We start from the raw sequence: 15,318 nt of genomic DNA, 5'->3' as shown, positions 1-15,318 counted from the left end.
GACTGGACAGCCCTATGACGCTCCATCCCGAGAATCTCTGCAAAGTCGCCACTGGCCCAAGTTTGGAGCCTACCCATAATGGTGTTTTAGGGGTCAGTCTGGGTATCTTGCCCATTTCCGTTGTTAATATCCTCCATAACGCTACTATAGTCCTCGTTGCTGGACATAAAGTTAGTGGTAGTCTGCTCTCGTATGGTGCATGCAGGTAGCTACTCTCCTGAAATGTCTTGCTTGAACGTTGAGCCGTCCCACTCTGCGTACGCCAAGTCATTTACTATGCTGACATGTGCAGCCTCAAAGTATTATTTGACATTGGACAGGGCTATGCCACCTTCATATTTTGATCTTTGCAGTACCCTCAAGGCAATCATGGGTTGTCCCCCTTCCCAGAGCTAGGTCCATACAGAGGACTCCACTCTAGTAAAGAAACTCTCCGGGATCTTTTAGGGGGTATTTTGGAGTATATGTGGAAACTGTGGAAGCGCTGCCATCTTAAACATCGCAGCTGTATCTAATAATAATGAGAGTGGGAGTGCCTACCAGTGTTTTACATCCTGTTCTAATCTCTTAATCTGGGGTTCAAGGTTGGCCTTATGGAACGCATTACGATCTTGAGCAGTCCAAAGCCCTAGGTATTTGAAATGTGAAATCTCCACCCACAATGGAAAGGCAAGTACGCCCTACCATGTCTGTCTTCCCATCTGGAACAACAGCGACTCCCCCCAATTTATAGCTAAGCCCAAATATTTTGAAGATCTCTTCCAATCTGCTAAGAGACTGCGATACATTGGTCAGGTATTGCAAAATATTGTTGGCATATAGCGAGATATACTCTAGTCCGCCCCATCCAGTAGGCCATCCCCACACCTGCGCGTTAACGCCCACCCAGGCTGCTAAGACTTCTGTGGCCAGTGCAAATAGCATTAGCGAGAGTGGACATCCCTGCCTCGTACCTCTTTGGATATTGAATGCCTTTGACAAGTGCCCATTAACCTTCACTCTTGTCTTGGAACAGTCGTACAACAGTTTGACCTGCCTGATATATTTAGGACCAAATGCTATCTTAGCCACAACCCCAAAAAGGTAGGTCATTCTATCGAGTTGAAGGCCTTATTTGCATCCAAGGACGCAATTGCTCTCCCTGCTGGCCGGTCCCTGACTGCTGCCCGGTTATTGTACAGTCTCCGTAGGTTTAACATGGCTGATCGTCCCAGTATAAACCCATTTTGGTCCGGATGTATCCGTTCCTCCCATCAGCCTGTTCGCTAAAAATGTGTCCTGTATCTTCATAGCTACATTTAGTATAGGAGTCCAACCTGTCCAGGGGTTTGCTTTCTTTCGGGATCAGTATAACTGATCATCTGAACACTGCCCATCCTTAAATGCCCGTCCTCCATCTCAATTTATTAAACAGCTTGATCAGGAGCCAGTTCAGTCCCGGGTCCTTCCCTGATTGCTTCTGTCTCATTGCAGAGGTAACCTCCTCTGCTGTGGCATATTCTCTCTTTCTCTACTCCTGTGCCATGCCAGTAGTTTACCTGTCTTGTCCCCCCCCCCCCCCCTTTCTAGATACGCTTTTGTTTTGCCAGTTAAGATGTCCTTGTCTTATATTTTGCTACTGCTGGGTACTCGTCCCTTTTAAGGTTCATGGCCTCTCTCCCTGTAGGGATTGGGTTCTGTGCATAGTCCTAATCCAGTTGAATCAGTTTTCCCTCTAGGGTGGCTAATCCTGCTTGCCTTTCTTGTCTGTCACCTATTTCCCCAGTAATAATAAATCCTTTGAGCGTATGCCTCCAACAACACCATTGGACTTTCCACTGAGTGTTTATTTTCCTCAAACTAGTGTTTATTTGTTTTATCTAAACACTTGACCTCTTGCTTGTTGGCATGGTGCTATGTTTTCATCTTCCACTGCCCTCTGGGTTTCGGTGCCCTGATCTTCAAAATAGTGCCCCATGTGTAAAGATCTCCATAAGTCACAGAGCTCCTAGGCCTGAGCGAATCCTGCCAGTTTCCCTCTTGTAGAGTCTCCCTCTATCTTTTCACTCATTCTGTCCATTGTAGTATCCCTCACCAGGTTAAAGCCTCCCCCCATTAGCACCAGCTCTGGGCTGGCTTCCATCAGTATGCCACCTATTTTCGCCTTCCCCCTAGCAACAGCTGGCCCGTCAAGCGGGGCATGGCAAAGGGTCGTTCCAATGTCTGGTGTAGTGTGTTGTCATAACATCTGCCACCTCCCCCAAACCAACCCCCCCACCCTACCTCACTGTGCAGTGATTCTAAAACTAACCCCCCCCCCCAATCCCAAACTGAAAAAGAACAAACACATGTATGCACTCTTTGCTGGGAATGGCTGTCCGCCTGCCAAATTAGGTAGTCCACACTGTTACAATACTCCCTGAAATGCCCCTAACTTATAAGAGCCAAGGGAGCACTGCCCCATCTCCCAAGACCAGAGGTCCCATCTTGTCTTACTACACCCCACCTTTAGTAGGGGCCTCTCACCCCAGTTCCCAGTTACCACCGGCCCCTTGTCCTCCTTCAACTCGTGCTCCGTCTCATTGTGTTCTGATCTGCTGCCTTCTCCAGCCCGAGCCAAGAGTTTCCATGTGTTGGTGCTGAGAGTGTTGGTGTATTTGCAGCTCTTCCAATGTTTTTTCTTGTGCCACTTTCATCTGTGCCTTTGTGGGGGAAGGCACAGAGGATTCCCCATCTCCCCCTCTATTCCTCTTTTTCTTCAGTACCATCCTCCATCCCTCCTTTCTGTCCACCTGTAGTGATGCGATCTTCGAGAGGCCACTGTTTTCAAGCCAGGCCCGGACTCCATATGCGTCCGTGAATAAGTGAGCCTTCCCTTCATGGCCTACTCCCAGCTTCGCCGGGTAGAGCAAGGAGTATTTAAGACCAATTTTTCTTAATATTTTCTTTAGTGGCACGAATGATCCATGTTGATTCTGCACCAGATTTGTATAGTACGCATATAGATGCACATCTTGCCCATCTATGGGCCATGTTTTGTAGCTGCTTGGACAATTACATCTCTGTCTCTAAAGTTCATAAGCCTCACTATTATCGGGTGTGGATTCGCCCCCGGTTGTGGCGGGTATGGCAGGACTCTGTGTGAGCGTTCCACAGAGAAGAAGCAGGAGGGTTTACCTTGTAGGACCGTCTTGTCCAGCCAGTCCTTCACGAAAAGTTTAATGTTCGGCCCTTCTGATTTCTCTGGTACTCCGACCAGTGTCAGGCTATGGCAATGAGATCTAACCTCGACATCCTCCATTCTGTTCGCCAGGTGCTTCAGTTCTTTTTCCATATGTGCGCATTTCTTAGTGAGGTCACTTGTGGTAGGGCGTTGCTGATTTGGTCCTCCGATTCTTTTACTCAGTCCGATAATTTCGAGTGGTTGTCCCTGAGCAGCCCCACCTCGCTCACTACTGACCCTATTTGGTTTTCCAAGAATAGTTTAGTATCCTTAATGGGCTGCAAAACGGTCCATGTTTGGGCTGCTTGGGTTGTACTGTACTCCGCCCTTCCTGTCTCATCTGCTCCTGGGCCTCTTGAGGAGGGCCTTTTCGGAGGGCCTTTCTGACCTCGGTGGTGAACCATGGCATAATCTGTCTCACTTCTGCATGTGCCTCTTTTTGTAACGGGATGCGTGGTGGCGTTCTCCTTAGTCCCCCGTTATGGCAGGTAGTCTCTTCTTTGGGGGTTAGTATCCTCCTCGTAACCAAATGATATCTGGATGAGGGAGTCCCACTCCTCGTGCAGTCTCTGGACATAACCCTCTCCACCACTGGGGGAGTCTAAGTATCCGTGGGGCTTTGTGCACCAAGTCAGTCTCAAGTCCAATTTATGTGGCCTGTCTGCCTCCGTCACCCGCTGCCCCCATATGTCCAACTGCTCCTCTCTTCTTCGGGGTGTTCAGTTGTCTTCAGCACTTCCCTTGTTCTGAAATCCTGGACTGTGGATGGTGAGACGGAAAGCATTAATATTATGTGTGGCCCCAAGGTTGCAGCCCACCATGTAAGGGTTCTTCCTGTGTCTCTCTCCCCTTTTACAAGAGCTGGCAGTGTTTGTGGATGATCAAGGTCTTGTTACATTAAGGATCCCAGGCATCTGGTTCCTCTTTAGCCACAGCCAGTTCCTCACTTCTCTCTGCACTTCTCCCCGTGGCGTCCTTCTGCAGTCATACAGCATGTGTCCAATTCTTCTTCCCAGCCTCCCGGTGTCCTGGCTAGCATCTGCTTCGGAATCCACGGAAGAAGGGAAGGGGAGCAGGGGCCGGGGGGCCACGGTGCGACTCCAGGCATGGCTCTGCTCAAGAGAGCGTGGAGGGTCCCCTTCACCCGCTCAGTCCATGTTGCTACCTCTGTGGGAAGGCAGCAGCCGGTGCCAGGTTCCCTACATTGGGCTGGAGATCGCCGGCTCTCAGGCCTCTCTGATCTCAGCTTTTGAGATTACGCTCCCAGCAGCCGCCATCTTAGCTGTGGCGAGGGTGATGCCCCAGATCCGTTTCTCGTTTTGGAGACCACTCTCAGGCAGTGCACGTGGTCCCCGGTGCCTCCTATACAGGCGCTGCATGCGTGGCAGGGTTTGCAGCCTGATCTAGTCAGGATTGTGAGGTCCTGGAGTTCCGGAGTCCGGGAGCTTCAAAAGTTATGTCCTGTCTCATGGATGTCTAGGCCACACCCCACACCCCCATTGTAGTATATTTTAAGTAAGGGGCTTCTAGCTAGGTCTTGACTTTCCTCCTTTTGCAGTAATGTGTTCCCCCACTAACACTGACTGTTTTATAATGTTTACCTCCATCTTTGAGTGTTTTTTCGAATATTAGAGGACCACAATCCTATGACTCACAATCATCATTTACCCTGCACTCACCATTTGAAGAATATGTGAGGCCGGGAAACCAACTCGTGCAGCATGGGAGGCTAATTGGGCCTGCCTGCCAGTCAGCCTCCTTTATTTCTTTCCTCATGTGTGTATAGCATCAAGTAGCTTTTTACCAATGACATGGCAGCGCAGCCTTTGTCTTTCCCACTCTTGACATGGCTTTCCACACCATTGTAGGGAATCCATGCTAAAGGCCTCTGTCTCAGCTACCACTATGAGATAGGAGGCTCTGGGGATATCAACTAATCACCTAGCATACTGAGGCTGTTCTTGCCTGTTGTGTCGCAGTTGATTCACAGCTGTCCTTTTCTTTGGATACTGGGCTACTGCAGATCCAGAGAAACCCGCTGTATAGTCTGCCACAATTTTAGGATCCAGGATGGGGGGCGAACAAAGCATTCTACCCTTTTTGCGCTGTGTTTGTTGAAGGTCACATATCGCAGTGGATTGTTTGGGAGTATTTTGGTTGAGCACTGATGCAGCCTTATCTATTCAATAAGACAGTCAGTGGCAGAGTTGAGTGCCTCTTTGATAAAGTAGATTGGTTTTACTGTTTCAATAGAAGTCTCAAGCATCTCTATTGAAGCTATATTAGAGGAAGACCAGTATCTTAATCTGTAATTGATCAAGAATAGCATACCTTTTTAATGATATTGTCTCACATTATGTTGTTTAATTGTTTTTGCTTTTTACAGAACGTTCTCACGAACATCTCAGAAACTATATGGCCTAACAGTGTTGATGAACATGTGGAACCTCAGCATGAAGGCAGTGTAAAGGTTTCCTCCTTAGATGGCCTTGCTTGTCTTTATCTTACAAAACTTCAGCAATCATTTACCGTAGAATTTTTGTGCAGAGTTAGTCAAAAATCCTGGTCACCTTCTTTGAAACTGCACAACCATAGCAAGAGTGCAAACAGCAAGAATGATCCAGTGTGTGATGGACACAGCGGCATTATGGAAAAAAACTCAAAACTATTTACTCCTAAGGATAATGAACCTGAGATTACCCACAATACAGTTGGGAGGGTAAACCAAAAAGACAATGCATATTTTGCTGAAGTTGAGGACATGTCTCCAAAACCTTTCACAAAGAATGCATTACAGTGTACCTGGGTTGTACAACAATTCTCAGTTTCTTCCTACCCAGAAGAATGGAAATATCCACTATCTTTGGCATTCAGTTATTACAGTTCGCAAATTGCCAATGAAACTGAATTAGGTCGTAATAACGACAGAAATATGGAATGTGCTAGTTTGGAACAATATGGAAAAGAAAGAAAAATTTCTGTTCTGCCAAAAGCATTACCCATTGTTTGTGATGCTTTACATCTTCACAGGTAAACTCTAAATTTGCATTATAATTGCAGTAAGTATTGTTCATTCCTATGATTTTAGGTAAACTATGTTTTTCTTCTAATCACGCATATTTTATGCTTTTATAGAGAATAAAAATATGCATTTAATGAGTCTAGTCTAGTATCAGGGACACATTTATGGGTACAGCTGAATCAAGTAAGAATGTATAGTGTTAACGATTAGTGATAGGCTGCCACTTTAAATTGTCAGAAGCAGAATGTTTAGAGAGCAGAGGCAGCAATGTGTGGGTTAGAATAGCCAAAAGGAGAGCAGCAAACAAGAGAAAATTGGTATAAACTGGGAGTTAAGGAAATTGGGAATTCCTTGGGTACGCCATACAAATTGTTAGCTTAATCATCGAGTCGTGATTATTATTCCAATTGTATTTTTTTTTAATTCATTTGATAAAGCTTTAGGCTGCGGACTCTTTTTAGGCTGAAGATGCCATGGTGACTAAGTCAGGCATAAAAGCAGTCCAGGTCATAGGAGTATCCATTTCAAAAGACACACACTGCACTTTCCAAGGGTTTTGTGGCCCACCTAACCACAGTAATTGTCACAATCCCTTAAACAGTGCCCAGATGATAAAGTGCCAGACATCCTAGAAGGAGTTGTACTTCCACAAATCTTCATCTGAGCAAAATAAGCAGAAATTATTCCTATCCCTGTTTCCTGAATTATGAGGGCACAGTTCTTTTATTTATTGGCCTTGGAACCCATTACCTAGAATTTATGGATGGAGGGGTTCCCTCTTTCTGTCCATCTCCACGAGCCTGTTCGTCTTTCTCCTACTCCTGTCTATTCTTTCAAGAACTTCTTGTGGAGGTGCATGAAATGGTGAAGTTGAGGCATATCAAGAATATAGGTCTGATTCGCAAAGTTAAACACACAATTTCATGTAAGTTTGCAGATGTTTGCTATTCGCAGAGGGATTTACGAGTAGTATCATTTCGAGTGTGGAGTGTCCACACATAAAAAGACATTTTTATGTGCGGAGACTCTGCATTTGGTCAGAAGTTGATATATTTTCACACTTGGATGTCTTAGTGGTGAAGGTGGGTTCTCCTGCGGTAGTTTAGAATATCTCACAGCTCTACCATCCTCCTCCACAGCTTGGGCTTCACGATCAATATCCAAAAGCCCATCCAATCCTGACACAGAGGCTGACCTTCATAGGAGTGTTTTTTAGGCAGAACCTGTATGATGGTTTCATACTCATTAGAGGTTTGCAGTCAATTGGGATATGATTAATATATTTTTGGTTTATACACTGATCCCAATTTTGTAAGATATATGCCTGTTAGGCCTGATGGCCACATGAATCCTGTTGATGGCGAATGAGGGTCGATTGGTAGTGCCTCAGACATCAACGTCTCCAGCATGAGGTGAGTTGTGAGTCTCCTGGCTCGGGCGCAGATTTGCAATTCTTTCCCCCCGAATCGGGATGTGGATGAAAAGTGTATGTGCACTTGGACTTAGATGGGTCATTCATTCAGTCCCCTGCAGTTGCAGGGTGCTGTACTTACAGGTGCCCCATCATTAAGCTAGTGTGCTCATCTGAGTGACATTAAGGCATGGGGCTGATAGTCCATGTTAGACCAGCGCCTATACATAAATGTGTTGGAGTTTTAAGTGGCTTCTCTTGCCACAAGGCTTTCCTCTATTCCATTTCAGGGAGCGCTAGTCATGTTCTGTCGTACTGTTCACCACCATCCATTATTTCAACTGACTGAACTGTGTGGGGTCAAGGAATCTGTGTTGGCCGGCTATACAGCTGTGTGTTGCTGCACTATCTCCCTTTATGTGTCTCTCAGACCAGCCTTTATTTAAGTCTCCACTAGTTTTACGTTTCTAAAAGGTTTAATTTACTTGTTGCATCTCGCACCTTTACTGATCCTCAGTGGAATCGGACTCTGGTTTCGATATTCCTCGTAGCATCCTCGTTTGAGTTGATTCAGTTACCCATTTTGACTTCTGACTAAGGATTGTTGTCTTAGAGGCATTAAGTTCGGCACTTAAAATTGTTGAATTTTAGGCCCTCTTGGTTTGTCCACCATTAGAAGTATTCTCTGTAGGGAAACCATTTCTTCGCGCTTGCCAGACTTTTCTACCGAAAATAGTATCTGCCTTTCACATGGGTCACTCCATCGCTTTTCCTTCTTCCCTCTCCTTATCCCACCAAAGAATAGGAACAAGTGCATAAATTAGACTCCATGCACGCAGTGTGTTATTATAACAACTGCACTCTAAAGGACAGAGTGAAAGATGAGCTTTTTGTGGGCATTGCTGAAGTTAAGAAGAGCAAAGAGGTGGCCAAACACACAATTCCACATTGGCTTATCTTTTGTATTAAGATTTGCTGTGCCTTAGGCAGGAAGGACCATCAGGTTGGCATTCATGCCAGCTAAACGAAAGCCATGGCATCTTCTATTGCTTCCTCTCGGCGCATCCCGGTAGCTGACATTTTGCCGGGCAGCTGGCCATGCGTGTATACATGGTCATCCCTATTTTCTTTTTCTGAGCATAGATGTCTTACCAGTCAGGCTCGCAGTGATGGACACATTGCGAGGGCTTTGTTGCATACATTTGTTGGTTAATTGGCATTACTCAGTCCCACATCATGGAGAGTATTGTTTTGAATTCATTCCCAAGGTGAAGAATCTTTGTGAAGAAGTATTAGAACAAAACGTTACTTGTCTATAGTAGTCTATACAGTGACTGGATAGGTACTATTTTGTGGCGCCTCAGCATAACCCAGTAACATGCATTCAATTTGCCGTTCTGCCCTCCTGAGTCCAGTACGCAACAACAAACGATCTTATTTAGTATTTTTCCCTTCCTTGAATTGTACCAATGTGCTCTTTTGCCAATATAATTAGCCTCTAACTCAGAGGTCTTAAAAACTGGGCATATGGCCCTTTTTGCAGGAGGACACACATCCCTAACAAATCTGCTGTAGCCCCACAGCATCTGGAGGGGCGGGAGGAAGAGAAGTGTTTCACTGCTCATAATTATATCCTGAATGCTCAACCTGGCATGTTTGCAGGTTGTCTTCTTTTCTTCTTTAACATATCCGGGGGATTTGAGGAGGGGGCTGTCGGCAAACACTGGTGCCCACCCAGTGTTAGGACTCCTGCCGGCAAAGAAGTGATGTCCATGGGGATTTTTATTTTGGGGGGTGGGGGTCATTATGATTTTTATTTTTATTTTTTACACAGAGGAAGAGTAGACTGCCTGCCGGGAGGTTTGGAGAAACGGCAAAGAATATTGTAACTTGTCTTCCACAGTTTCTGTAAGGATGACAAGAACACTCAGCCACCCCCTTAAATGTAGGGGCAAGCATATGGAAGCCTAAATTGAACCCTGTTCTTCACAGTGATTATGACCAAAGAACCACTGATAAGAGCTCATGTCTTATGAGGCCGATCGGCCATGGTGGGCCGTGGCCATCTTATTCCTGCAACCTACAAGCTAACAGTGATTGTCCAACAGCTAGCTAGCCCCTTGCCATTCTAGTCCCTCCACTAAGGCCATTACAAATGAGCTACTGACTTTGGAATGTCCAAGCAGAAGCGTGGCTCAACATCTGGATCCTGCAGTCAACATTACGTCAGTAGCAGCTTAGCAACAATTTCTTATCCAGCCAACAGATGGCTTGACAACATCCACAAAGAATTAATGGCCAACCCACCAGGACCAGCAGGTGTTCAAGATCACCAACAATGGTAAACGATGGCCCAGTGGCAGCACCAAACGGAGCGTCCTAGTGCAACTACCAACTAGAGCCTGCACTGGCAAGTTGGAAAACTCTGCTCCAACTGTGATACCACTCAGGAGCCCAATTTGACATGTTAAATAGGGGCAACATTTTGGGATTACTCCACACCCTCCAGGAATTTACTTTGTCAGACATTGAATCTGTTGAATTTCTTCCACCTCTGTTGAATTATGCCACCAAGACAACCCTCGTTACCTGGATTTCACAAGAGGCAGCTCATCTATTTCTGTAGGAAAGAACTGCATTTAGCAATTGAGGTATAGCTATCACCCCATCTCGGGCTGTCCTAATTGCTGGCCCCGATAGACTACAATGGACCTAACAGTTCTTCAAATGAAAGAGAGTCTACTCTGCACTGAAGAATGCTCTGGGAATAGACCTATCTAGTGGAACCAGAGACTTGGCCCTTTTTCAAGAAAGTTTAAGATATAGGGCCATACCACAAATAGATGAATGTGGACGGCTACCACTGGCATTGCATAAAAAGCCAATGTAATGACCGGAACAGTTCCTCCCTGACATAACTGACAACAACTGGAAACATCTTAGTACTTGGTCTTGGAACATCAGCAGTCTTCCTTCAAATGCTCACAATACAGACATAATAGTTTATTGGAACAGATACCATTTGTTGATTTTACAAGAAACATGGTCCATGTCGTCAGTCCCCCTGCTGTGGTTCTTGGAAGTATTCTGCCAAGTATAGATGCCGGAAAGGGGGCCTTTATAGCTCAGCCGCCTTAAACTGCCATAGTGCAGCTTGGCGCAAGATAATCCAAATGTATTAAGTGTGGCACTTAAGGGCCTGCTTCAAAACCCATTGAAATCACTGCTATTAGTTAATGTATATATACCTATAAAGCAAAGAAGAAATGAGAACTAACTAGAAATCTAATCGCAATCCTCCTGGATACAAAGATAAAGGATAAAGCATCTGAACTTCTGATCATGGGAGACTTTAATATGAATTTAATATTTACCTCAGAACCTGATGAAATAACCATATACCAGAATCAACAATGGTGAATCTCCACCTGGAGGGGTGGGTGGGCAACAAAGGGTCATTAATAGTTTTGGAGCTAGAACAGCTTGGTCTCCAAGTTCTGAATGGTTGATTTGAGTCTGACACCCCTCCTGCTTTCAGGCATCAAACCTCCACCTCATGTTCCATCCTCGACTATACATTAGTCATTCTACTGTTAATTTCATGTGTTGCTTTCTTTAACATTGAAGAAAGGCTGGAAAGTGATCACTTTCCACAAATACCCGAGCTGACTATTACTCCATGATTATATATCGCCCAATGAATGGGGTTCCTGCCACCTTGCATACAATTAACTTTAAGAAAATAACTTGGTCAGACAAATCAATATATGCCGTAGTAGCCACATTGGTGCAAGTGTTTAAATCCTGTCAAAGAGTGGACTTTAACCCTCTTGAAAACTTGGTACCATTCAGGGATCTACTATCCCATAGGTTCACCAATTCTCCATCTTATAGGCGCAGAATAGTACAACAGAGTCAGGTTAATTCAAAATCAGGAGCTTTAAAGCTAGCACCTGCCTGCAAACTGGCAAAAAAGAAGCTTAACCAAGCATTGAGAACATTAAAGAAATTGCAATCATCCTGGTGTAGCCCTTATACGCATGACAACTTAGGATATGGTATAAAAATCTAATCAGGAATGAGAAGAAGAGATCCGATTAAGTATTTTGGGCAAAAATTATTTAAGCAAAAAAAACAGATTCCAAAAGCTTTTGGAAGGAAGTCAACATCATTGACAAAGCACCCTTTCCAATCAATGGCTTGAAAATGTCAGAGGCTGTATGGGCTAGCTACCTTGCTACTCACTGTAACCGCTGGTGTGAGACCCCGCAGTACGCTGCCTATAAAGGATCAGCCAGAAGATTCAGGGGCTTTTGTAAACGGGTTATTATTAAAAGACAACAGCCTTGGTCACTCAAACTTTCATAAACTAAACAATAAAGATGATTCCAACTCAAATCAATAAAATAATTGTTCCAGGACGTTGATACAGAGCTCCGGGGTCCAATAGGGTCTCCCACGTGTTATATAAATTATTATAAGCTATTGGGCCGAGAAGTTGACAATGGTCTTTAACACCGTGCTACAGACCCAGATCATCCCCAGCTCCTGGAGAGGCTCCATCGTTAATACAGTCTTCCAGGGGGGTGATGGGTCTGAACCAAGCAACTATTGCCTAGTAGCCTTACTTGACAATGAAGCTAAGTATGTTGCTTTGCAGGTACAGAAGGATCTCCACCCATGAACCTCAGATCAAGGCATAATATGACTATATCAAACAGATTTCACACAAGGAACCAGGACTTCCACCAACATCATGGCACTGGCCTGAATTTCTGACCAGTTGCTACCCAAGTGCCAGCTGCTGTGTTTATGCTTTATTGATTTCAAGGGTGTCTTCGATTGTGTACCTCAAAAATCAACTTTGGCTCAAACTAACGAACTGGGGTATACTGCACCATCTACTGCGATCAATGCAATTACTAGACACCAACACTTGGTTAAGAGTTAAGACTGGCAACGGCACTCACATCTCCAGGAAAATTCTCAGTCCACAGGGTCTTAAATAGGAGTGTGTGCTGGCATACCAGTTATTTAACCTCTTCTTGGGCGATGGGACCAGTGCTCATTGCATGCCCCAAAACTCTGAGATTTTCATCTTTCGCATTTATTGTACGTGGACGATAGGATACTTTTAAGCCAATTTAAAATCTGGTTTCATCGCTTACTTGATGAATCAATTCATACTCAACCACAAATGGGAAGCTATCTAACCTCTTGGTAATCAGCAACCAAATCAAGATAGATGGTATCTATAGGGACAGCCTCTGGACACTGTGGCTGAATACAAATATCTAGTGGGGTTATTCATTTGAAAAGGCTCCTTCCAATCTCAAAAATCTCAAATCTGATGGAAAGGCAATGTTCTGTCACAGGCTTTTCGTTCCCTATGTAATGTTTTGGGGGGCTCAAACCTTTCTCCACTCTTTAAAGAGTATGAACTCTGAGCTTCCCCTGTCTCTGACCTACGGCAGGGAAGATTATGTGGCCATGATACTGCACAGTTGGACATCACAATCTCGAATGTGTACAGGAGTAAAATGCCTCACCGGCACAAATTTGTCTCGAATTCGAGATTGCTAAACAAGCAATAGCTAGACAAGGAGCCAACATCCAAAGCTGGTACAGACTAAAAACTTCAACTCCAGCTGGCCTTTCAATTAGTACAGTCTTGTGGTCAGTGCCAGCGAACTGCCCTTCAGTGCTGGGCAGGTTATACGTGGACTCTGCCTTACAAACTTGTGGACTAGGTTTCTTTTGGGGCCTAAACATATTTCCCGGCTCTAAAAACAAAACAAAAAACGGATTTACTGCACAACGGAGAAGCTCTCCATAGCAGCAGACAAGGCAACGCAGACTAAAAGATCTCATGCTTGGATGATACTGCAGAACTATAAGATCCTAAAACCCCAACCGTATTTTGAATCTCGATAATCTGTGTTCTTAATTTGGAAGTTTATGACTCTTCATTTTGGCAATTTACCATATTTACTGCATAGACTCCCGTGGTTAAAAACCAGTAAATCAATCTGGTCGTTTATGCGTAGCTTTTAAAGAGGATTTAGTCCATTTGGTTTGCATATGCCCAGCTTTCATGCAGGACAGAAGAGAACTTTTGCGGGCGGCATTTATTGAACATTAAATCTGTTCACGGCGCCAGGCAATCATTGCATGTTTTAATCCAACTGATTCAATTTTTAACTGTTTTCCGAAATATTTAGTAAGGGTTCGCTGCAAAATTAATAATTTTTAACTGTATATCTTCATGTACTGTTTGGTTGCTTAGTCATTTACTTGTGTGTAATGATTTTAATTAATCGTACATAGCGATAAAACTGAAACCAAAAGTTGGGGAAGTTCATTGATTGTGTTTTTGTTTTTTTACAATTAGGCAGAGGCGACTTCCTTCTCGATGTTTTAGAGTAGTGGCCCAGGGAGAAGGGTGAAAAGTGTGCAGCTCCTTGCTCCAGCATGTTAGTCACCTGGTTACTGGCGAGCTACATCGCTTACTGAAGGTGAACTTTCTTATAAAAGACTAAAGAGTCAAACCTCAGAGAGCTGCTGCTTTAACATATGAAAAAGCAGGTTCCAGTGATGCTCCTGCATGAATGGGCTTAAGCAGCAGATCTCAGAGATGCTTTACTTTCCCACGGGCTTTGTTGACAATACTTTGAGTTCTATGTTGTAAGGAAAGTAAAAAGGCTACACATAAAAAGCACATAGTAAATAAAAGCTGTACTGAGGTCTGCTAATTCTATTCTACCCATGGAATGATTGCAGTGGGGCTTTTATAGGGTGCTGCATCTTCACCTCAAAACAAAGAACGTCTCACATTGCCTTCAATGGGCTCACATGCCCTGTAAAACTTTCTGTCACTTTTTCTAAAAACAGTTAATTCCCATTGATTTTAATAGAATCGCTATCCAGACCCTCCTTGGAAACCCAAACGTTTGAGAGGTGTGCATCGTGCCTCAACTTTGAAATGCTGTATTTTTTCGTGCCAGCACTGCCCCCTTTGCTTTTACAAACATTTATGGATATGTAGATATCACTTAAATACCAGAAAATATTACTCATAAGCCCCACTCCCTCCGTCCCCACTTTTCCATCTGTAAAGTTTTGAAGGGCGCCAGACTTGAAAATATTTCTCTCCGGGGGACTCTCACAAAGAATTGAAGACCTCTGTCTAACTCTTACCATTACAAGATGACAGCCACATATGGCCACACACAAGCTGCACCACTTAGGTCATGTGTACCAGTGTAGTGTTTCATTTCCAAGCATCCCGCTTGTTGTGGATCACCATTCCAGGCCGTACATAACGTCATGATTTTCTGGCTCCTTTTGCCAGGCCCTTGTGCCAGTTCGTGTGCCTTTGTTAGTTATAGCCATCTCAAAGCTTCTGATTCCAAGGCTACAGCTGACCATCTTGCCTCACTTTTACCTCAATTTCCTCTTCACATTACCGTGTGCCACGCCTCCTCTGCCAGGTCTCACGTATCGCTCCCAGCTGGGCTTCACCTCAGAGTGGTGTGTCCCGACAACACTTGCTCACTCTTGAGTACCTTATTGGTCAGGTGGGCACTGTGGACTAAAGCTGCAGAATATAGGGCCATGCCTTCTCGTTCTGTGCTGCTTCATCAGATCTTGTTTCCACTGGCACCATTTATATTGACAAAGCTG

The 15,318-nt window shown here is 44.6% G+C and overlaps 1 protein-coding gene across 2 annotated transcripts in view; it reads left to right on the top strand.

Moving 5' to 3' along the window:
- Positions 1-15,318, top strand: part of C1_1H5orf34 (chromosome 1_1 C5orf34 homolog) — a 236,186-nt gene that overhangs the window by 74,569 nt on the left and 146,299 nt on the right. For both annotated transcript variants that reach the window (XM_069221520.1, XM_069221526.1), the window contains exon 4: positions 5,589-6,232. In XM_069221520.1, the coding sequence (XP_069077621.1) occupies positions 5,589-6,232 (644 nt within the window). The remainder of the gene's footprint in view (positions 1-5,588; positions 6,233-15,318) is intronic.

This window comes from Pleurodeles waltl, chromosome 1_1 (genome assembly GCF_031143425.1).
Source record: "Pleurodeles waltl isolate 20211129_DDA chromosome 1_1, aPleWal1.hap1.20221129, whole genome shotgun sequence".
Taxonomy (NCBI): domain Eukaryota; kingdom Metazoa; phylum Chordata; class Amphibia; order Caudata; family Salamandridae; genus Pleurodeles; species Pleurodeles waltl.
The sequence above is the reverse complement of the archived record's forward strand: the minus strand, read 5'-3'. Positions and strand labels throughout refer to the sequence as shown.